At 45.6% G+C, this 24581-nt stretch overlaps 2 protein-coding genes across 2 annotated transcripts in view; both read right to left on the reverse strand.

Moving 5' to 3' along the window:
- The window catches only part of LOC123772835 (uncharacterized), a 328724-nt gene extending 319923 nt beyond the window's left edge, over positions 1–8801 (reverse strand). Inside the window, exon 1 of the mRNA XM_069323215.1 lies at positions 8187–8801. The gene's annotated coding sequence lies outside the window, so the exon portion shown is untranslated. The remainder of the gene's footprint in view (positions 1–8186) is intronic.
- Positions 1–24581, reverse strand: part of LOC138364203 (zinc finger protein 530-like) — a 30042-nt gene that overhangs the window by 5012 nt on the left and 449 nt on the right. Inside the window, exon 2 of the mRNA XM_069323528.1 lies at positions 22093–22686. Within this exon, the coding sequence (XP_069179629.1) occupies positions 22093–22686 (594 nt within the window). The remainder of the gene's footprint in view (positions 1–22092; positions 22687–24581) is intronic.

A 24581-nucleotide genomic window follows, 5' to 3' on the forward strand; every position in this document is an offset into this window, starting at 1 on the left:
CGCGGATGACGCAAAAAATAATAAGAGTTGTGACAGATGACGATTGTAGGATACTCCAAGAAGACCTGAACAAGCTGCAAAGATGATCAGATAATTGGCTACTAGAGTTCAACACGAGCAAGTGTAAAGTTATGGGAATGGAACCAGGTGACAGGAGACCAATAGGTCAGTAAACAATGAAGAGAAATTATCTTCCTATGACGATTCGAGAAAGAGACCTGGGAGTGGACGTAACATATAATCTAACTCCTGAGGCACATAACAATAGGATATCTCAAAAAAACAGGAACCAGGATGGAGAGCCGACAGCCCTCAACACCACTAGGAGGATTGACAGTCACACCAGAACACCGCTCCGCTGGTCTTCTGGTCTTCTGGTCTTCTGGTCTTCTGGTCATCTGGTCTTCTGGTCTTCTGGTCTTCTTCCTGCCCCAAGCAGGCCCAGATCTAAGTTCTCCATCCCCCACCCCACCCTCCTCGAAACCCTTGTTAACTTGAGCTACCTCATCCCTTTGTGTGTATTTTACCTCAATAAACTTATTTCTATTTCAACTACACCACAGGAGGACGAGCTCTCACCCCGAGCATGCCTGCCCCTAACCTTGAGCACTCACTGCCCCTCCTTCCCTTGGAATTCTTCCTGTCACAAGCAGGCCTGGGCAATTTCTAAGCCCTCCCCCAATCCCCACCCACCTCCCCCCACCCCACCTCCCCCAGAGCCCCGGGTAACTACCCCACAGGAGGATGAGCCTAGCCAAGTAGCAATGCCCATGGAACAGCTTTCTACACTAGTGGGAAGGATGGGTGAAAGGGCCAGGAAGAATACCCCAGATGTAATGGGAATCACAGAAACAAAATTGTCAGGGGTCATAACAAACGATGTGTTTCTAAAGGACTACTATATAGTAAGGAAAGAGAGGGAAGGGAGAGGAGGTGGAGGAGTGGCCCTGCTGATGAGGAAGGACTGGAGCTTTGAAGAGATGGAAATTCCGGGCTGCGACGGATTGAGAGATTACATAACAGGAACTATAACAATGGGTGGACCTAAGATAATAGTGACAGTCATTTACAACCCTCCACTAAATGACAGACGACCCAGGCTAGAGTTCGACAGAAACAACATGGCAACCGATAATATAATAGAGAGCACCTCCAGATGTCTGCAGGAATGGTTCCAGACTCTTAATCATGGGCGATTTCTACCATGGACAGATAGACTGGAAAAGTGGGGTCCCACATGGTGGTGAAGATACATGGTGATCTAGACTCTTGAAAGTGGCAACAAGGAACTTTCTGACCCAACATGTCAAGGGACAGTCAAGAATGAGAGAGAATGACGAACCAGCTAGGCTCGACCTTGAATATTCACATTGAATGAATCAGAAATAAGGGAAGTCAAATTTGAAGCCCTCATAGGAATAAGTGACCACAGTGTATTGACATTTGAGTATCTGGTAGAGGTAGGGATAACCTATCCAATGATAGGATCGGAAGGGAAAAGACTAAATTACGGAAGACGAAAATATGACAAGATGAGGAACTTATAAATGGGAATACCATGGGAAACAGAAATCAGAGAAAACACTGTACAGGATATGATGGATTATGTCACCCAGAAGTGCCAGGAAGCTGCAGACAGGTTTATCCCGGCACAAAAATAAAAAAAATGGGAAGCAACAGAAGAATCCATGGTTCAATCAAGAATTTATGGTAGCGAAGCAATTGAGTAAAAGAACATGGAGAAACTACAGGAACAACAGAACACTAGAGAGCAGGGAGAGATACCAGAGGGTCAGAATGAGTACCTCAGAGAGAGGAGAGAAGCATTCTCCGCGCAGTCTCCGTGGTGTAGTGGTAAGACACTCGCCTGGCGTTCCGCGAGCGCTATGTCATGGGTTCGTATCCTGGCCGGGGAGGATTTACTGGGCGCAATTCCTTAACTGTAGCCTCTGTTTAACGCAACAGTAAAATGTGTACTTGGATGAAAAAACGATTCTTCGCGGCAGGGGATCGTATTCCAGGGACCATAGGATTAAGGACTTGCCCGAAACGCTACGCGTACTAGTGGCTCTACAAGAATGTAACAACTCTTCTATATATCTCAAAAAAAAAAAAAAAAAAAAAAAAGCAGAGAGACAGTATGAAAATGACATAGCGAGTAAAGCCAAGACCCAACCAAAGCTGCTCCACAGCCACATCAGCAGGAAAACAGCAGTGAAGGAACAGGTGATGAAACTGAGAAAAGGGGGAGAATAGGTACATAGAAAATGTCAAGGAGGTGTGTGAAGAACTCAACAAGAGATTCCAGGAGGTCTTCACGACCTCCTGGAAAATGACTGCTAAAGTTCAACTCAGGAAAGTGTAAAGTAATGAAATTAGGCGAAGGGAGCAGAAGGCTGAACACAAGGTACCATCTGGGAGGTGAAATCCTACAAGAGTCAAATAGAGAAAAAGATCTGGGGATTGATATTCCACCGAATCTGTCCCCAGAGCCCCACATCAAAAGGATATCATCAGCGGCATATGCTAGACTGACCAACATAAGAACTGCCCTTAGAAACTTGGGCAAGGAATAGTTCAGGCCCTTGTATACCATTTATTTAAGACAAATCCTAAAGTATGCAGCTCCAGCCTGGAATCTATACCTAGTTAAACACAAGATAAAGTTAGAGAAGATTCAGAGGTATGCCACCAGACTTGTCCCGGAACTGAGAGGTATGAACTACGAGGAAAGTCTATAGGAGCTGAACCTCACATCCCTGGAAACCAGAAATGTAAGGGAAGACATGATCACCACCTACAAAATTCTCAGGGGAATCGAAAGGGTGAACAAAGACAAACTCTTTAGCACGGGTGGAACACGAACAAGGGGACACAGGTGGAAACTTAGTACCCAAATTAGTACCCAGATGAGCCACAGAGACATTAGAATGAAATTTTTCAGTATCAGAGTAGTTAACAAATGGGATGCATTAAGTAGTTATGAGTGGAGGCTGACTCCATACACAGTTTCAAATGTAGATATGATAGAGCCCAGTAGGCTCAGGAATCTGAACACTAGTTGATTGACAGTTGAGATTCGGGACCAAAGAGACAGAGCTCAACCCCCCCCCCAAGCACAACTAGGTGAGTACACGCGCGCACACACACACACACACACACACACACACACACACACACACACACACACACACACACACACACACACACACACACACACACACACACACACACACACACACACACACACACACACATACACACACACACACACACACACACACACACACACACACACCAGTTGGGGTCTGGTAGCTGAGTGGACAGCGAGCAGGACTCGTAATCCTGTGGCCCGGGTTCGATTCCCGGGGCCAGCAGAGACAAATGGGCCGAGTTTTTTTCACCCTGATGCCCCCCTGTTACCTGGCAGTAAATGGGTACCTGGGAGTTAGACAGCTGTTACGGGCCCGCTTCCTGGGGATGTGTGTGTGTGTGTACGCACTTATTTGAAATTTACCTATTTGTGCTTGCGGGGGTTGAGCTCTGGCTCTTTGGTCCCGCCTGTCAACTGTCAATCAACTAATGTAAAGGTTCCTTTTATCATATCATATCTACACTTAAAACTGTGTATGGAGTCAGCCTCCAACACATCACATCCTAATGCATTCCATTTGTCAACCACTCTGACACTAAAAAAGTTCCTTCTAATATCTCAGTGGCTCATTTGGGCACTCAATTTCCACCTGGGTCCCCTAGTGCGTGTGCCCCTTGCGTTAAAGAGCCTGTCTATCTACCCTATCAATTCCTTTGAGAATCTTGTATGTGGTGATCATGTCTTCCCTAACTCTTGTGTCTTCCAGCGACGTGAGGTTTAATTCCCGTAGTCTCTCATCGTAGCTCATACCTCTCAGCCCGGGAACTAGTCTGGTGGCAAACCTTTGAACCTTTTCCAGTTTAGTCTTATGCTTGACTAGATATGGACTCCATGCTGGGGCTACATACTCCAGGATTGGTCTGACATAGGTGGTGTACAAAGTTCTAAATGATTCCTTACACAAGTTTCTAAATGCCGTTTTTATGTTGGCCAACGTGGCATATGCTGCTGATGTTATCCTCTTGATATGGGCTTCAGGAGACAGGTCTGGCGTGATATCAACCCCCAGGTCTTTCTCTCTATGACTCTTGAAGAATTTCCTCTCCCAAATGATACCTTGTATGTGGCCTCATGCTCCCTACACCCATCTTCATTACATTACATTTGTTTGGGTTAAACTCTTAACAACCATTTGTTCGACCATTTCTTCAGTTTGTCTAGGTCCTCTTGAAGCCTCGAGCAATCCTCCTCTGTCTTAATCCTTATCATAATTTTGGCATCGTCAGCAAACATTGAGAGGAATGAGTCTATACTCTCCGGAAGCTCATTTACGTATATCAGAAACAGGATAGGACCAAGTACAGAGCCCTGTGGGACTCCACTGGTAACTCTACAAATCTGAGGTCTCACCCTCATTGTAACTCTCTGTTCCTATTGCTTAAGTACTCCCTTATCCACTGGAGCACCTTACAAGTTATTCCAGCTGTCTCTCCAGCTTATGTACCAGCCTCTTATGCGGTAATGTGTCAAAGGCTTTCCTACAATCCAAGAAAATGCAGTCCGCCCAGCCTTCTCTTTCTTGCTTAATCTTTGTCACCTGGTCGTAGAATTCTATTAAGCCTGTAAGGCAAGATTTACTCTCCCTGAACCCATGTTGGTGATTTGTCACGAAGTCCCTTCTCTCCAGATGTGTTACTAGATTTTTCTCACGATCTTCTCCATCACCTTGCATGGTATACAAGTCAAGGACACTGGCCTGTAGTTCAGTGCCTCTTGTCTGTCGCCCTTTTTGTATATTGGGACCACATTTGCCGTCTTCCATATTTCTGGTAGTTCTCCCATCTCCAGTGACCTACTATACACTATAGAGAGTGGCAAGCAAAGTGCCTCTGCACACTCTTTCAATACCCATGGTGAGATCCTGTCTGGACCAACAGCCTTTCTAACATCCAGATCCAACAAGTGTCTCTTGACCACATCTCTCGTAATTTTGAACCCTTCCAAGGCCGCCTGCTTTACTGCCCACTCTCCTAGCATATATCTATCTGTATCGATAGATTCAGCGATAGCAAGCGGCTTGACATCTGCGAGGCACTATATATCAAAAAGTCAACACCAGCAATCAACAGCCAATTAATGCACAACTATACTCTACCCACTTCAAGACTCCGTACCAATATAGAAGCATCAAGAGGAAGTATGTGCCAATAAGCCCTTTGCAGTTACTTTCAGTCTTCCCTCTCATTTATCCAATTTAAACCCATTGCACCGTGTTCTGTCTTGTGTTGGTCAAAAGTTTGTTCACCTCATCCAAAACTGTTGCAACATATCACCTCACCCAAATGCGAGTATATAAGACAAGCTGTTTAGCGTTAGAATTAGTAAAACTCTGTTAAGTGTTTTCAGATTACAGTTGTGTGTAAACTAAAGTCTTTGAAAATGTAATACGTTATTACGAAACGAGTTCAAGCGTCGCGTCAGACTAGAAATAAAAATGAATTTTGGAGAAGTGATTTTTGATTTACCTCCAACAGTGAAGCGTAATGTACGAAAGATTGAGAAAATTCGTGTTAGAATTATTAATCTTACTTTTTCGGTCATATTTAATAATATATATATATATATATATATATATATATATATATATATATATATATATATATATATATATATATATATATATATATATATATATATATATATATATATATATATATATATATATATATATATATATATTTCTGGAAACGTAAAATTTGTCGCTGGACAGAAAACAAAGAAACAAGATAAGATTAACTTTAGGCTGACAATCAAGAGTCTTATCAAATCATATTTCTGATCTTGGTGCTGTTTTAATCCCAAAATTAATAATTTGTGTTATATAATTTAATTTATATTTTTATTTTAATTTGTGTAAACAGTGTTTTGTAAACAATGACGAAACACTTAAACAACAACAAGGGCAATAATTGACTAGGTGAGTTTACACCGATATGTAAACCATAACCGAGAGTTTACGTTTGTTCTGGACTATGTACAGGATTAGAAAATACTGGAATCTATATGTAGAAAAGTGTAAAGTGTGTGGACAAAGACAAGGACACACACTCGGACACTATATCTTGGATTGCAGTAAAATTGAGCCATTTAGAGATAAATCTAAACTCACGTTGTATGATATGGCAACCTATCTTATTATCAAGGATTAAGTACCTGAAATCCTTGCACTGTATCCATATTTCGCTGCCAGTAGATAAACGAGATATGAGGTTAAGAAATGTCGGAAAATCCGACACCATTTAATAATAATATCATACAGACAGATAAGAGCTGTGTTGTATAAACAAGTTACCCATAGAAAACGTAACTTGTAGTGGAATTACCGTCTAAAGAAAACGGGATATCATCACCACATACTATTATAATTCACCAGCTATTCTGCTGGGAATTATTCTTAAATACATTAGTCTTTGGACTTTACCATCATAAAAACATCTTATATAAATTAACTTAATTATCAATATTAAAGTAGAGTAAATGTGACCCTTCTATCACTTTCTGAAATCTGGACAAAGTAGGCCAGGAGAGTGAGGAAGGAGGGCAGCCATTGTTGTGTCACCTCCGAGACGTGTGGAGCAAATTCGGCTCCTATCATTCTGGACAATGTCGGCCAGTAACGTCAATTGTATGGAGTGTTAAACAGCCATTGTGTATACGAGACCAGAGGCACACGGGAGCAAATACGGCTCCTGTTAAATTTACTTGGACGTAGTGTTATGGAAACCAAAGGTACCATCTCCAACACGATGTCTACAATTCAAGTTAAGTCTATCCGAAACCCGTTTATCATTCATTTATGGCCATTAATGTCAGGATATAGGGTGACCCGGTTAGATCACATGGAAGCCTCAAACTAAAGGTAATTAAGCCAGGTCTTCATGTTCCATGTACTGTTTTCTCTGATATACTTGTCATATATAGGTATCTGGCTTCACAGCTAGCGCACTTTTGACAGGTCAAGACCAGGAAGCAAGATTTGTGCACCAGTTACTGGGTGATATGGAAGCTACCTCAAAGAGGATAATTTGGTGTCTACACTCTAGTTATACCTGGTGGACTAACCTGCTGTACTATAAGATAAGGAACCTCTTCAATGTATGTAGTTACTGTAGTTTGATTGGCTGCATATATATAAATATAAACCCCCCTAATGTGTAGAGGATCGATTTGTGAGATTAAGAGATTATTGCAGAAATACAGTCCACTTATCATTATACAAATTGCTATCGAAGTATATAAATTAACGTAAATATAAATTCATATAAATTAAATAAATATAAATCTCACAGGTCGGTTCCCACAAGAAACAAGTGAAGTGTATTGTGAAGACTAATAATAATAAACAGCAGCTCCCCTATGACTCTAATATCTCTATTGCTCAAATAATTATGTATTAGCGATAAGACCTATCATTAATATATAATGACTTACTGTAAATATATAGCTCTTGAAATAGAACATTCTCTGTAACTAGTTGACATTGTAATTATAAGGTGTGAAGGATAGATGAAATTGCTTATGTAATAATCTCCGTTGAGGTCTGATAAAGACCTTTTGTGCCCTCTGTAATCCTTTTTGCGCTACCGCTCACACGATGAGTATGGAGTGCACAATAAACTAGCCGCCTGCGGCGGCAATAATCAAAACTTGCTGGTTATCTTGAGGTTATCTTGAGATGATTTCGGGGCTTTAGTGTCCCCGCGGCCCGGTCCTCGACCAGGCCTCCACCCCCAGGAAGCAGCCCGTGACAGCTGACTAACTCCCAGGTACCTATTTACTGCTAGGTAACAGGGGCATTCAGGGGTGAAAGAAAGTTTGCCCATTTGTTTCTGCCTCGTGCGGGAATCGAACCCGCGCCACAGAATTACGAGTCCTGCGCGCTATCCACCAGGCTACCAGGCCCCCTCCTGACTTTCCTCCTGGTATATAAATATACAGCTTAAGCTTACCAAAAGTAACTTCAACTCCACTAACATGTGCATGCTGGAGTCACTAACAGTATAAAACTAAGTCCAACATGCATTCAGTTTACCTGTAGCGCAGTGGTCGGCGTTGTCGGCTCACAACCAAATGATTTTCAGGTTAGGATTCCGTGTCAGGACACTTTTTTCCTTTCATCTGGTTCCTCTGTTCACCTAGTCTTTTGTGAATTTCTCTGTGTCTTGTGAATTAATGCAACTGTATTGGGGGAGGGCAGCAGGCTAGAGATGGTCAGTATTTATCTTATCTTATCTAGGGGGACGATAACAAGCCTCCTGTACCCGTGAATGAGGATTCCGAATCGATACAGGTGCTTTGTAATCCATCAAACGTATAGTAGGAGTTTATATACACAAGGAAGATAAGCGTCTGTTTCACACGAAGGATTCGTGTTGGTCGGGATAACTGAATGAGAGTGACATCGATCCTGACACCACAGTCTGAGAGCGGCGGGGAGCCCGCTGGGCTGTGGTAAAACACCTCTACTACAACCACTACGAAACCCACGTACACACTAAGAGGCAACGCACAGTCCCATCAACACAGTTCACAGTGACAGCAGCTCTTTCACGTAGTAGAGTGCGTGCGTGTGTGTGTGTGTGTGTGTGTGTGGGAGGCACTATAGGCGCGAGGAGCGAGCACTCTCCTCCCTGAGGCGTCCCGTAGAACACTGACTCTCCCACCACCCGGGAAGGAAAGTCAGCCGACTCTCTCTCCACGCTGGACCAAAATAGACACCGGCGCCACACGCCGCCCTCACCACCACAACTTTCTACCGCCTCTGGTAGACTGAGGCTACGTATATCTGCAGCGTCTGTCTGTATTTGTTCTTCATCATCGTTAATCGTTCCCGACAGACACGAAGAAGTGTGTTGAGTTTCTTGAGAATGAGGAAGGAAGTCTTGAGTTATCTACGCGAGTAATTCTTGGCTCGTCTAATGTCGCCGTGAAATAATATTTTTAGCTGTTTTTTTTTTGTTCAAGATATATTCTTAGTTGACGGGTTCAGGGGGACCGAGTGTCAGTCATGCCATACACGTCCTGACATGATATTCGTCCTGGCATGATATTCGTCCTGGCATGATATTCGTCCTGACATGATATTCGTCCTGACATGATATTCGCCCTGCCAGGAGCTTCGTCCTGACATGACATTCGTCCTGACATGATATTCGTCCTGGCATGACATTCGTCCTGACATGACATTCGTCCCGAAATAACATTCGTCCCGAAATGACATTCGTCGTGGCATGATATTCGTCCTGGTATGATATTCGTCCTGACATGATATTCGTCCTGACATGATATTCGTCTTGACATGATATTCGTCCTGACATGATATTCGTCCTGACATGATATTCGTCCTGACATGATATTCGTCCTGACATGACATTCGTCCTGACATGATATTCGTCCTGGCATGATATTCGTCGTGGCATGATATTCGTCCTGACATGATATTCGTCGTGGCATGATATTCGTCCTGACATGATATTCGTCGTGGCATGACATATTAACATCAGAACTATTCATGGTTAGGTTGTCTTAATAAATTGGCTTCTATAGACGCGCGTGTGCGCGCTCACAGAACTAGCAGCTACCCTGAGGTGCTTCCGGGGCTTAGTGTCCCCGCGGCCCGGTCGTCGACCAGGCCTCCTGGTTGCTGGACTGATCAACCAGGCTGTTAGACCCGGCTGCTCGCAGCCTGACGTATGCTAGACTAATGTTGTTGAAAGCTAGAGAAATGTTGTCACAAATAATTTTAAATGTAGAGTTCCCTCAGATGGTCGCCCTTTATAGGAATACTTTCTGGGTGATCCTTAATTCTATGTTAAAGGTGTTAAGAAAGAAGAAGTGAAGAAGTATATTGTCATGTTTGTCATCAACCAAACTTCTTCAAACTTCTGTGGCTCGGGTTCGATTCCCGCACGAGGCAGAAACAAATGGGCAAAGTTTCTTTCACCCTGAATGCCCCTGTTACCTAGCAGTAAATAGGTACCTGGGAGTTAGTCAGCTGTCACGGGCTGCTTCCTGGGGGTGGAGGCCTGGTCGAGGACCGGGCCGCGGGGACACTAAAAAGCCCCGAAATCATCTCAAGATAACCTCAAGATAACCAGGAAATGAGTTTCTTTTTATTATTATTATTTTCTACCACAGACGTGGCCGGACATTTACAATGCTAACCAGCATATATACATTTTTTTCTGTCCTCCATGGACAGGGTTAGAGAAGTGTTAAACATATAGTTCAGGGGTTTATTGAATAATTAATCACAGAAGGTGATTCGGTGCTTTTAAAATGCTAAGCTAATCTACATACATAAATACATAGATGCATAGATTTACGTATGCTCTACATAAAGTGTTTGATGTGTCTTTTACATAGTGTCATTAATGTGCATTTACAAAGGTGAAATGTAATTCTGATCAGGTTCCATATATACTTTATACACATACATTAACATACACACACACACACACATATACGTACACATACATATATACATACATGTATACATACATATATACACACACACATGCATTCACATACATTTGTCTCTTTTACTCTGACAGGGTGAGGTAGCTGATAGAGAAACTAGTGTGCAATTAAGCACTGAAGGTGGTGAAGGTGCTTTTACAAGCTCAGGTTATATAGTTACATCACATACATACATTGTATAATTGATACATTACATGGTTAATCTTGGATACAAGTCCAATATATCATCAAGTGTTCCAGTACTCGTATAGTAATTACAGAGTTCAGCATACCTTAGCCCAGGAGGGCGAAAGTCTGTCAATATGGGACATTCTACAATATAATGTTCAAGAGAGTGCATGTTTTCTCTTTCACAAAGTTGACACATTGTGTACTCGACATTTGGGTTTTGAGAAAGCTGCCAGATACGTCTATATCCCAGGCGTATTCTGGCCACTATAACATCACATTGCCGGGTTCTTGTTCTATTAGTCCCATATGTGTACGAAGAAAATGAGAACTTAGACACAGCGACGTGACTTGCGAGGTCACTAGTGAAGCAGACTCACCCCCCCCCTCCAGTCAGGTCACTAGTGAAGCAGACTCATCCCCCCCCAAAGTCAGGTCACTAGTGAAGCAGACTCACCCCCCTCCAGTCAGGTCACTAGTGAAGCAGACTCATCCCCCCCCAAAGTCAGGTCTCTAGTGGAGCAGACTCACCCCCCACCCCTCCAGTCAGGTCACTAGTGGAGCAGACTCACCCCCCACCCCTCCAGTCAGGTCACTAGTGAAGCAGACTCACCCCCCACCCCTCCAGTCAGGTCACTAGTAGAGCAGACTCACCCCCACCCCTCCAGTCAGGTCACTAGTGGAGCAGACTCACCCCCCCCCCCAGTCAGGTAACTAGTGAAGCAGACTCACCCCCCCCCCTCCAGTCAAGTCACTAGTGGAGCAGACTCACCCCCCTCCAGTCAGGTCACTAGTGAAGCAGACTCACCCCCCTCCAGTCAGGTCACTAGTGGAGCAGACTCACCCCCCTTCTGTCAAGTCACTAGTGAAGCAGACTCACCCCCCTCCAGTCAAGTCACTAGTGAAGCAGACTCACCCCACTACAGTCAGGTCACTAGTGGAGCAGACTCACCCCCCCCAGTCAGGTAACTAGTGAAGCAGACTCACCCCCCCCCCCTCCAGTCAAGTCACTAGTGGAGCAGACTCACCCCCCTCCAGTCAAGTCACTAGTGAAGCAGACTCACCCCCCTCCAGTCAAGTCACTAGTGAAGCAGACTCACCCCACTACAGTCAGGTCACTAGTGGAGCAGACTCACCCCCCCCAGTCAGGTAACTAGTGAAGCAGACTCACCCCCCCCCCCCTCCAGTCAAGTCACTAGTGGAGCAGACTCACCCCCCTCCAGTCAAGTCACTAGTGAAGCAGACTCACCCCCCTCCAGTCAAGTCACTAGTGAAGCAGACTCACCCCCCTACAGTCAGGTCACTAGTGGAGCAGACTCACCCCCCCCCAGTCAGGTAACTAGTGAAGCAGACTCACCCCCCCTTCTCCAGTCAAGTCACTAGTGAAGCAGACTCACCCCCCACCCCTCCAGTCAGGTAACTAGTGAAGCAGACTCACCCCCCTCCAGTCAAGTCACTAGTGAAGCAGACTCACCCCCCCCCCCTCCAGTCAAGTCACTAGTGAAGCAGACTCACCCCCCACCCCTCCAGTCAGGTCACTAGTGAAGCAGACTCAGCTCCCTCCAGTCAGGTCACTATTGAAGCAGACTCACCCCCCCCTCCAGTCAGGTCACTAGTGAAGCAGACTCACCCCCCCCAGTCAGGTCACTTGTGAAGCAGACTCACCCCCCCAGTCAGGTCACTAGTGAAGCAGACTCACCTCCCTCCAGTCAGGTCACTAGTGAAGCAGACTCACCTCCCTACAGTCAGGTCACTAGTGAAGCAGACTCACCTCCCTACAGTCAGGTCACTAGTGAAGCAGACTCACCCCCCCCTCCAGTCAGGTCACTAGTGAAGCAGACTCACCCCCCCCCTCCAGTCAGATCACTAGTGAAGCAGACTCACCTCCCTACAGTCAGGTCACTAGTGAAGCAGACTCACCCCTCTCCTCCAGTCAGGTCACTAATGAAGCAGACTCACCCCCCCCCCTCCAGTCAGGTCACTAGTGAAGCAGACTCACCCCCCTCCTCCAGTCAGGTCACTAATGAAGCAGACTCACACCCCCCCCCCTCCAGTCAGATCTCTAGTGAAGCAGACTCACCCCCCCCCCCCTCCAGTCAGGTCACTAGTGAAGCAGACTCACCCCCCTCCTCCAGTCAGGTCACTAGTGAAGCAGACTCACCCACCCCCCCTCCAGTCAGGTCTCTAGTGAAGCAGACTCACACCCCCCCCCTCCAGTCAGGTCACTAGTGGAGCAGACTCACCCCCCTCCAGTCAAGTCACTAGTGAAGCAGACTCACCCCCCTCCAGTCAAGTCACTAGTGAAGCAGACTCACCCCACTACAGTCAGGTCACTAGTGGAGCAGACTCACCCCCCCCCAGTCAGGTAACTAGTGAAGCAGACTCACCCCCCCCCTCCAGTCAAGTCACTAGTGGAGCAGACTCACCCCCCTCCAGTCAAGTCACTAGTGAAGCAGACTCACCCCCCTCCAGTCAAGTCACTAGTGAAGCAGACTCACCCCCCTACAGTCAGGTCACTAGTGGAGCAGACTCACCCCCCCCAGTCAGGTAACTAGTGAAGCAGACTCACCCCCCCCCCTCCAGTCAAGTCACTAGTGAAGCAGACTCACCCCCCACCCCTCCAGTCAGGTAACTAGTGAAGCAGACTCACCCCCCTCCAGTCAAGTCACTAGTGAAGCAGACTCACCCCCCCCCCCTCCAGTCAAGTCACTAGTGAAGCAGACTCACCCCCACCCCTCCAGTCAGGTCACTAGTGAAGCAGACTCAGCTCCCTCCAGTCAGGTCACTATTGAAGCAGACTCACCCCCCCCTCCAGTCAGGTCACTAGTGAAGCAGACTCACCCCCCCCCAGTCAGGTCACTTGTGAAGCAGACTCACCCCCCCAGTCAGGTCACTAGTGAAGCAGACTCACCTCCCTCCAGTCAGGTCACTAGTGAAGCAGACTCACCTCCCTACAGTCAGGTCACTAGTGAAGCAGACTCACCTCCCTACAGTCAGGTCACTAGTGAAGCAGACTCACCCCCCCCTCCAGTCAGGTCACTAGTGAAGCAGACTCACCCCCCCCCCTCCAGTCAGATCACTAGTGAAGCAGACTCACCTCCCTACAGTCAGGTCACTAGTGAAGCAGACTCACCCCTCTCCTCCAGTCAGGTCACTAATGAAGCAGACTCACCCCCCCCTCCAGTCAGGTCACTAGTGAAGCAGACTCACCCCCCTCCTCCAGTCAGGTCACTAATGAAGCAGACTCACACCCCCCCCCTCCAGTCAGATCTCTAGTGAAGCAGACTCACCCCCCCCTCCAGTCAGGTCACTAGTGAAGCAGACTCACCCCCCTCCTCCAGTCAGGTCACTAGTGAAGCAGACTCACCCACCCCCCCTCCAGTCAGGTCTCTAGTGAAGCAGACTCACACCCCCCCCCCTCCAGTCAGGTCTCCAGTGAAGCAGACTCACCTCCCTCCAGTCAGGTCACTAGTGAAGCAGACTCACACCCCCCCCCCCTCCAGTCAGGTCACTAGTGAAGCAGACTCACACCCCCCCCCCTCCAGTCAGGTCACTAGTGAAGCAGACTCACACCCCCCCCCCCCTCCAGTCAGGTCTCTAGTGAAGCAGACTCACCCCCCACCCCTCCAGTCAGGTCACTAGTGAAGCAGACTCACCCCCCCCCCCCCACCTTGTCTACTCCAAGACTCCATCTTGTTAATTCATTTAAAGCAGAGAAATCCGGGCATTAAACTAATTATATTTAATAACTTCTTCTGTTAAAGACCTTGATAATTTAACGTCAATTGAGAATAAAGAATCAGTCCCTTAAGTTGACAAAAAGGCAGTTGACTCATTTAGAATATAAGAACTAGTTTTGTTCGGTAGTCTAGTGAGAAGGTCGACTCCCTAGCCAAGTGGCTGGTTCCGCAGTGATAACTGGCCACCTACCAATGGCCACCTACAAGGGTCCTCGTAGCCTAGTGGATAGCGCGCAGGACTCGTGATTCTGTGACGCGGGTTCGATTCCCGCACGAGGCAGAAACAAATGGGCAAAGTTTCTTTCACCCTGAATGCCCGTGTTACCTAGCAGTAAATAGGTACCTGGGAGTTAGTCAGCTGTCACGGGCTGCTTCCTGAGGGTGGAGGCCTGGTCGAGGACCGGGCCGCGGGGACACTAAAGCCCCGAAATCATCTCAAGATAACCTCAAGATAACCATCTTAATTGTTAATTCATATAAAGTGGAGGAATTCAGGTTATTACGTAATATTATAGCTAATAATTAACATAGTTCAAGTACTATGATAAATTACCATCAATGGAGAATAAAGATCCAGTTAACCTTAGTTGCTTTGCGAATATCTTTTGCTTTACTAATTATCTTTGAAATTTAGTTTGGGAACCAGCCAAGTTCAGCTTGCTTGTGGGAGGTCAGAGCTAGGTCAAGTCAGTGTGGAGTCAGCGGGCAGTGACACAGAGGACACCTCCCCAAAGTCAGTGTGGAGTCAGCGGGCAGTGACACAGAGGACACCTCCCCAAAGTCAGTGTGGAGTCAGCGGGCAGTGACACAGAGGACACATCCCCAAAGTCAGTGTGGAGTCAGCGGGCAGTGACACAGAGGACACATCCCCAAAGTCATCAACATCTCAGCAAAGGGAGTTTGGTGTATTCAAGGTGGAGTCTATTAAGAGTTTAAGTGCAGTTAGGGGAAATCCACTGTTTAAAACCATTGCCACTAGTTAGGAATTTATTTCAGTTAAGGAGTGTTCTCTTCATGTAACTTTTGTGAAATAAATAAGGATTGAAATGGTTCCGCAGTGATATTGTTTAGTGAAATTCCACTATTGTTTAGTGGAATTTTCCACTATTTTTATATTTCCCTATGTATTGAATAAACTCCTGTGAACAATACAAGCACTTCTTAGTCTATTTAAAATATGTCCATCTATTGAGTTAATCCACATAATCCACGTTAAAGTAAATTCATCCCTCCTGTCAAATAATTGTGAATCCACATTCATGGATTTATGTGGCAACTGACTGATCCTTTCTCGCAGTCAATTAGCGCGATTAGAGAAATTCTCGGTTTAGGTGGAGGCAACAGTATAGTGTCTCAGAGTTTGCTTGTAGCTGATAAGCACAGCGTCCTTGTTTGTGGTACCTAGTTAGGGTACCTAGTTAGGGTACCTAGGCGATCTAACGCTCAAGTTACAAGGCCTTACTGGATTGGAGGTTACAGTAAGAACTCTAGTGAACATCAGAATCGTTAATTAACGGCCAGAATTGTCCTAGAGTAAGAGGTAAAGGCTATCTTGATTTTATCTTGAGATGATTTCGGGGCTTTAGTGTCCCCGCGGCCCGGTCCTCAACCAGGCCTCCACCCCCAGGAAGCAGCCCGTGACAGCTGACTTACTCCCAGGTACCTATTTACTGCTAGGTAACAGGGGCATTCAGGATGAAAGAAACTATGCCCATTTGTTTCTGCCTCGTGCGGGAATCGAACCCGCGCCACAGAATTACGAGTCCTGCGCGCTATCCACCAGGCTACGAAGCTACGCTGGGTACCATTACAACATTTGTCCTAAAGTTACCTGCTTTATGGGGTTCTGGGAGTTCTTCTACTACCAGAAGAACTCTCCCAGGATGAGAAGAATTCTTTTCATCCTCATATCGGACATAGACAAGGACACAATCTATAGATTTTTTTGAGATATATAGAAGAGTTGTTACATTCTTGTACAGCCACTAGTACGCGTAGCGTTTCGGGCAAGTCCTTAATCCTATGGTCCCTGGAATACGATCCCCGCCGCGAAGAATTGTTTTTTCATCCAAGTACACATTTTACTGTTGCGTTAAACAGAGGCTACAGTTAAGGAATTGCGCCCAGTAAATCCTCCCCGGCCAGGATACGAACCCATGATATAGCGCTCGCGGAACGCCAGGCGAGTGTCTTACCACCACACCACGGAGACTGCTAGTACTGTATCATCTTTTGCAGATGTCACTAGGACTGTTATGAGAGTTGACAACATAGAGGACACGGCAAACCTCCAATCAGATGAAAACCAGGTCTTTCTATGAGCAACAGAAAATAATATGGTGTTTAACGAAGATAAGTTCCAGCTCCTGCGCTACGAAAAAAAATATAAAAACGGAAGGCACGTACAAAATGCAGTCAACTCATAACAATGAACGAAGAGGCAATGTAAATGATTTGGGTATAAGACAATCGACTTGAGAATGGTCCAGGACGGACCGAAACGTCGTCGTCCCTTCAATTTCTAGTGTGTGGTCTGGTCAACATACTTCAGCCACGTTATTGTGACTCATCGCCTGCATTTGGGTATAAATATGGCAAAAGACCTTACCTTCAAAGAACACAATAAAGTAGCCGTCACAACTGCAAGAAAAATGACAAGTTAGATATCATGAACCTTTCACACTAGAGATGCTATTCCGATAATGATACTTTTCAAGACGCTTGTGTTCTCTGAGGTGGAACATTGTTGCACAATGACAGCCCCTTTCAAAGCTGGAGAAATTGCTGATCTAGAGAGCGTGCATAGATCCTTTACTGATAGAATCCATTCAGTAAAACATTTAAACTATGGGGACTGACTAAAATGCCTAAATCTGTATTCTCTTGCGCGCAGGCGGGAAAGATACTTAATAATTACACGTGGAAAATACTAGAGGGGCTGGTCCCAAACCTGCACACAGAAATAACATCACATGAGACCAGGAGGCATGGCAGGATGTGCAGAATACCCCTGTTGAAAAGCAGAGGTGCAATAGGTACTATTGCACCTCTAGATAGAGAGAGAGAGAGAGAGAGATGTTGATAGAGAGACCTCTTATCAACATCAGAGGCCCGAGACTGTTCAACACGCTTCCATTACACATAAGGGACATAACTGGCCGACCCCTCACAGTGTTCAAGCGTCTAACAGCCTGGTTCACGAGTCCAGCAACGAGGAGGCCTGGTCGAGGACCGGGCTGCGTGGATGCTGAGCCCAGAAACCATCTCAATGTAACCTCAAAGAAACTCCCCAAGGCAGCCCGAGGCCAGGCTTGACTTGTGAGAGCTTGGTCTAACAGGCTGTTGTTTGGAGCGGCCGCAGGCCCACATACCCACCACAGCCCGGTTGGTCTGGTACTTCTTGAAGAAAACTATCTAGTTTTCTCTTGAAGATGTCCACGCTTGTTCCGGCAATATTTCGTATACTCGCTGGAAGGATGTTGGACAATTTTGAACCTCTGATGTTTGTACAGAGTTCTCTAATTCTGCTTAGGACACCCCTCCTCTTCACTGGTTCTATTTTGCATTTTCTTTCATATCGTTCACTCCAGTATGTTACAAATTGACAAAGGCCGGGATGAGGGTTTGAACCTACGTCCGGGACGATCCCAGATGCCTGACAGCTGGGTGGACAGCGCTTCGGATTCATAATCCTGAGGTTCTGGGTTCGGTCCCCGGTGGAGGCGGAGACAAAAGGGTAAAATGTTTCACCTTGATGCCCCTGTTACCTAGCAGTAAATAGGTACCTGGGAGTTAGACAGCTGGTACGGGCTGCTTCCTGGGGGGGGGGGGGTGGTAACTAAAAGGAAGCCTGGTCGAGTACCTTTGAAGTACTCGAAGTACTTTGAAGTACTTCGTTTGCTGATCAACTTCGGGGCCTAGCGTCCCCGGGGCGCGGGGACGCTAAGTCCCGAAATCGTCTCAAGAAAGGCCCATGTGGATTTGAGCATTTGATATATCACGCAATTGTGATTTCTGTGTGTACTGAAGTAAGGGCGAAGAGGTAGAACATTTGGTTGACAGAGCCTGGGTGCATGGGGGGGAAATTGTGTGAATCCACCCCGGTCTGTGCTTCGGTGAAGCTGCGGGAGCCTTGAGAGGGCAGTATATAGCACTCCAGGTTGCAATTCTTTTAACCATATCGTGGCATAGTCGACTAAGGCGCGTCTGGTATCATCCCGGACGTTTGTTCGAACCCATATTACGGCCCTTGTGGATTTCTTCATTTGATATATCACGCTATTCCCTGGAAACACAAACCGAAACTGTCTCTATTTTCCGCTTGTTACAACTTGTAATAAAGTTGTTACATCTTGGCTTAACGTGTTTATGACGTATTAGAACGTTGTTACAACTTGTTATATTGGTTGTTATAACTGGTTAGGAGGTGTTAAAACTTGTTCGAACGTTTCACCAACGTCGTAGTTTCGGTGTGTGTTTGGCGGGTTGTGATTTCTGTGTGTGTACAGTATGTTATTCTTTTACTGAGACGATTTGGGATTTCGATAGGGAGCCGGTCGGCCGAGCGGACAGCACGCTGGACTTGTGATCCTGTGGTCCTGGGTTCGATCCCAGGCGCCGGCGAGAAACAATGGGCAGAGTTTCTTTCACCCTATGCCCCTGTTACCTAGCAGTAAAATAGGTACCTGGGTGTTAGTCAGCTGTCACGGGCTGCTTCCTGGGGGTGGAGGCCTGGTCGAGGACCGGGCCGCGGGGACACTAAAGCCCCGAAATCATCTCAAGATAACCTCAAGATAACCTGGCCCTCCAGTATTGTCCACGTGTATATAATTTGGTATCTCTCTCGTCTCCTTTCTAGTGAGTACATTTGGAGAGCTTTGAGACGGTCCCTATATTTTAGGTGCTTTATCGCGTCTATGTGTGCCGTATATGTTCTCTGTATTCCCTCAATTTCAGCAATCTCTCCTGCTCTGAAGGGGAAAGTGAGTACTCAGCAGTACTCAAGACGGGACAGTACAACTGATTTCAAGAGTACAACCATTGTGGTGGGATCCCTGGATTTGAAAGTTCTCGTCATCCATCCTATCATTTTTCTGGCTGTCGCAATATTTGCTTGGTTATGTTCCCTAAACGTTAGGTCGTCAGACATTATTATTCCCAAATCAAACATGCTGTTTTCCTACTATGGGCAGATTTTATTGTGTTTTGTACCCTGTATAATGTTTAAGGTCCTCATTTTTACCGTACCTGAGTACCTGGAATTTGTCACTGTTAAACATCATGTTATTTTCTGCTGCCCAGTCGAAAACTTTATTCATATCTGCTTGAAATTTTTCAATGTCTTCAGCAGAGGTAATTTTCACACTGATTTTTGTGTCATTTGCAAAGGATGACACGAAGCTGTGACGTGTATTTTTGTCTATGTCTAATGTGAGAATAAGGAAAAGCAGCGGTGCAAGGACTGTACCTTGAGGTACTGAGCTTTTAACTGCGCTTGGACTCGATTTTATAAGGTTGACTGTTACTCTTTGTGTTCTGTTCGACAGAAAACCGAGTATCCAGCGTCCTACTTTACCGGGTATTCCCATTGACCTCATTTTGTGTTCTATCACTCCATGGTCACATTTGTCGAACGCCTTTGCAACGTCCGTGCATACCACATCTGCATTCTGTTTTCCTTCTAATGCCTCAGTGATTTTGCGAAGTGATCAAGTAGCTGTGAGAGGCATGATCTACCCGCTCTAAATCCATGTTGGCCTGGGTTGTGAAGGTCATTGGTCTCCATGAATCTAGTGAGCTGACTCCTGATCACTCTCTCAAATACTTTTATTATGTGGGATGTTAGTGCAACTGGTCTATAATTCTTTGCCAATGCTTTGTTCCCTCCCTTGTGTAGAGGGGCTACTGCGCATCTGGTATCTCCCCTGTGTCCAAGCTCTTCTTCCACACTATACTGAGTGCCTGTGCTACTGGCACTTTGCATTTCTTTATAAATATGAAATTCCTTGAGTCTAGATCCGGGGCTGAGTGCATGGCATGTTCGTCAATTTCTCTTTCAATATCTGCCACGCTCGTGTTGATATCAGTTATATATACAGGGCATTGGATATCACGCATAAAGAAGTTGTCCGGATCTTCCACTTTCATGCTGTGTATCGGAGTGCTAAACATGTCCTCGTACTGCTTTTTTAGGATTTCTCTAATTTCTTTGTCATCCTCAGTGTATGAACCTTCACTCGTACGAGCAGGTCCAATACTGGCAGTGGTTTTTGCTTTTGATTTCGCATATATGAAGAAATATTTTGGATTTTTCTTAATTCTTGAATTGCTTTCTGTTCTATCTTGAGGTTATCTTGAGATGATTTCGGGGCTTTTTTAGTGTCCCCGCGGCCCGGTCCTCGACCAGGCCTCCACCCCCAGGAAGCAGCCCGTGACAGCTGACTAACACCCAGGTACCTATTTACTGCTAGGTAACAGGGGCATTCAGGGTGAAAGAAACTTTGCCCATTTGTTTCTGCCTCGTGCGGGAATCGAACCCGCGCCACAGAATTACGAGTCCTGCGCGCTATCCACCAGGCTACGAGGCTCCCAACGCATAAGTTCTAGTTGCCTTTCTTCAATCCGATATGAGTGTTTCAGTCTCTGCTAGATTTCTTCAATTTCCCTGTTTAAATTATTCCTTCTTTGTATGAAAAGTTATGTCTGCTTAAGCATTACCGTTATTTTTTCTTCTTTGATAGTGTCGTCTACGTTCTCTTTCTACGTTAGATCTCTTTCTGGCTTTCCTCAAAGGAACATGTTTCAGACAGACTTTATATGCTTCAGAAGTCAGTTTTTCTATTCCTTGTTTAAGATTTTTATTTCCCTCTTTATTTGCTCGCCAACCTCTCATATGCCGCTGATGATATCCCTTCGATGTAGGCTTCGGGAAACAAGTTCAGTGTGATGTTAATCTCTAGATCTTTCTGTCTGTCCGTTTCTTTTAGGATTTCCTTTTCCATTTGGTTTTGTTCCTTCTGCCAGGCCTCTTCTTCCCTACACCTAGTTCCATTATTTGCAGTTACTTGAGTTAAACTCTAGTAGCCATTTGTTAGACCATTCAGTCAGCTTGTATGTTGGGTCTTGTGTCAGTATGTTGCTTGATGTGTTTGTATGTTGGGTCTTGTGTCAGTATGTTGTTTGATGCGTCTGTACTCACCTAATTGTACTCACCTAATTGTGCTTGCGGGGGTTGAGCTTTGGCTCTTTGGTCCCGCCTCTCAACTGTCAATCAACTGGTGTACAGATTCCTGAGCCTACTGGGCTCTATCATATCTACATTTGAAACTGTGTATGGAGTCAGCCTCCACCACATCACTTCCTAGTGCATTCCATTTATTAACTACTCTGACACTGAAAAAATTCTTTCTAACGTCTCTGTGGCTCATCTGGGTACTCAGTTTCCACCTGTGTCCCCTTGTTCGTGTCCCACCCGTGCTGAAGAGTTTGTCTTTGTCCACCCTGTCAATTCCCCTGAGAATTTTGTAGGTGGTTATCATGTCTCCCCCTTACTCTTCTGTTTTCCAGGGATGTGAGGTTCAGCTCCTTTAGCCTTTCCTGTATGTTGGGTCTGGTGTCAGTATGTTGCTTGATGCGTCTGTATGTTGGGTCTTGTGTCTGTATGTTGGGGTCTTGTGTCTGTATGTTGGGTCTTGTGTCTGTATGTTGGGTCTTGTGTCTGTATGTTGGGGTCTTGTGTCTGTATGTTGGGTCTTGTGTCTGAATGTTGGGTCTTGTGTCTGAATGTTGGGGTCTTGTGTCTGAATGTTGGGTCTTGTGTCTGAATGTTGGGTCTTGTGTCTGTATGTTGGGTCTTGTGTCTGTATGTTGGGTCTTGTGTCTGTATGTTGGGTCTTGTGTCTGTATGTTGGGGTCTTGTGTCTGTATGTTGGGTCTTGTGTCTGAATGTTGGGTCTTGTGTCTGTATGTTGGGGTCTTGTGTCTGAATGTTGGGGTCTTGTGTCTGTATGTTGGGTCTTGTGTCTGTATGTTGGGGGTCTTGTGTCTGTATGTTTGGGTCTTGTGTCTGAATGTTGGGTCTTGTGTCTGTATGTTGGGTCTTGTGTCTGAATGTTGGGTCTTGTGTCTGAATGTTGGGTCTTGTGTCTGAATGTTAGGTGTACTCACCTAATTATACTCACCTAATTGTGCTTGCGGGGGTTGAGCTTTGGTTCTTTGGTCCCGCCTCTCAATTGTCAATCAACTGGTGTACAGGTTCCTGAGCCTATTGAAAGAGAAAGCCATCTCTTTCTTGCCTGATTTTTGTTGACTGGTCGTTGAATTCTGTTACGACCACTATGGACCAGTAACTGAGTTCTTGATGTTATAACCTGTCTATAGTATCCGACCTCAAGTCGGTAGTATGCTTTCAATAACTGTAGTTAGTGCAATGAATAAATAAAAAGGGGGTGGGGGGAAATATATATATATATATATATATATATATATATATATATATATATATATATATATATATATATATATATATATATATATATATATATATATATATATATGGATTATTACTACACTTATTTACAATAGCGTCTCTTTCACACAGGACACTAATACACTAACAGTGTGCATCAACTCCAGTGCTTCCCCAGTCCCAGTACCTTGTCCACTTGTACTGGCAAACACTGGCGAGTTTACCTCTCCACCTGGGCCAGTCTCCCCACACAGTATCATGATGTGACTACATCCCACCTTCGCTCTCCAGCTACTCACTGGCCAACCCGTCCTCTTAAAAATAACGTCACTTTTGGCTCGTATGCGCGGCGCTATGGCCAAATTTGGACGTAATTTGAAATGAAATCGACTCACAAAAGTGACGTTCTGTTCCGTTTTCTATTTGAGTCGTCCGGCGTACGCGTAGAGGTTATGAGAGGACTCTTTAAATTAACGTTTTTCATAACGTTTTGAAACTTTATGAGAATTTCCTGCCCACCTAACCTATCAGAGGACCCTTAACTTACTGTTGTTGAAAAAAAATCCCAAATTCATTTCACTGGCAGAGGGCTTCATCAACACACTGACAGGGGTCTTAAACTCACGCATACAGGGTATAGCGAATACCCTGGTAGAAGCCTCTAACAGTTTGCTAGCAGCACTTCACTATAGGCATATCACTGTATCCCTTAATAGCCAATCCCGGAGTATGCCGATCTTCGCCAACACTGTGTATACTAGCAGCTAACACACTGCTTTGATCGACTGTGGATTACTTAGTCTTCTTTCAGGACCAAGCTAAGGGTTCGTGAACTGCCCAAGGTAAACTGCCTTCCTCACTACAATTGCCGCCACACGTCACTTCGGTGGACATAAAAACGTCATTGAGATTTGAGATATATACAAGAGTTGTTACATTCTTGTCGAGCCACTAGTACGCGTAGCGTTTCGGGCAGGTCCCTGGAATACGATCCCCGCCGCGAAGAATCGTTGTTACAACCAAGAACACATTTTACTGTTGCGTTAAACAGAGGCTACAGTTAAGGATTTGCGCCAGGAAATCCTCCCCGGCCAGGATACGAACCTGTACGAAACATTAATGAGATGGACAGGACACTGGGGAAACCATGAGGAAATACTGATCACTGGGGAGTTGTAGCACATCCTAGATGGCACTGATCATGGCACGCCACCCACCAGAGGTCACCCACCAGAGGTCACCCACCAGAGGTCACCCACCAGAGGTCACCTACATCCACCTCTCTTTCTGACTAAGGCAGGAAACAGGAGCCATTCATTGCTACCATGCCAACACCAACAAATGGCGTTGTCCACATAGCGTCCAATATCATGGAAACTGAGGTGCCAACCCATAGATGGCGCCGAAATCGCCACTCCATACTCCAATGAAGGTGTCGATGCCGTAACAAATTCAATTACTCCTAAGAGGAATGATTTGCCATCCCTGAACCCATGCTGATGTTATGTTACAAAGTTATTTCATTCCAAATTTTCCACTAGCTTTTTTTGCACAATCTTCTCCATCAACTTGC

The sequence above is a fragment of the Procambarus clarkii genome, chromosome 12, assembly GCF_040958095.1.
Source record: "Procambarus clarkii isolate CNS0578487 chromosome 12, FALCON_Pclarkii_2.0, whole genome shotgun sequence".
Taxonomy (NCBI): domain Eukaryota; kingdom Metazoa; phylum Arthropoda; class Malacostraca; order Decapoda; family Cambaridae; genus Procambarus; species Procambarus clarkii.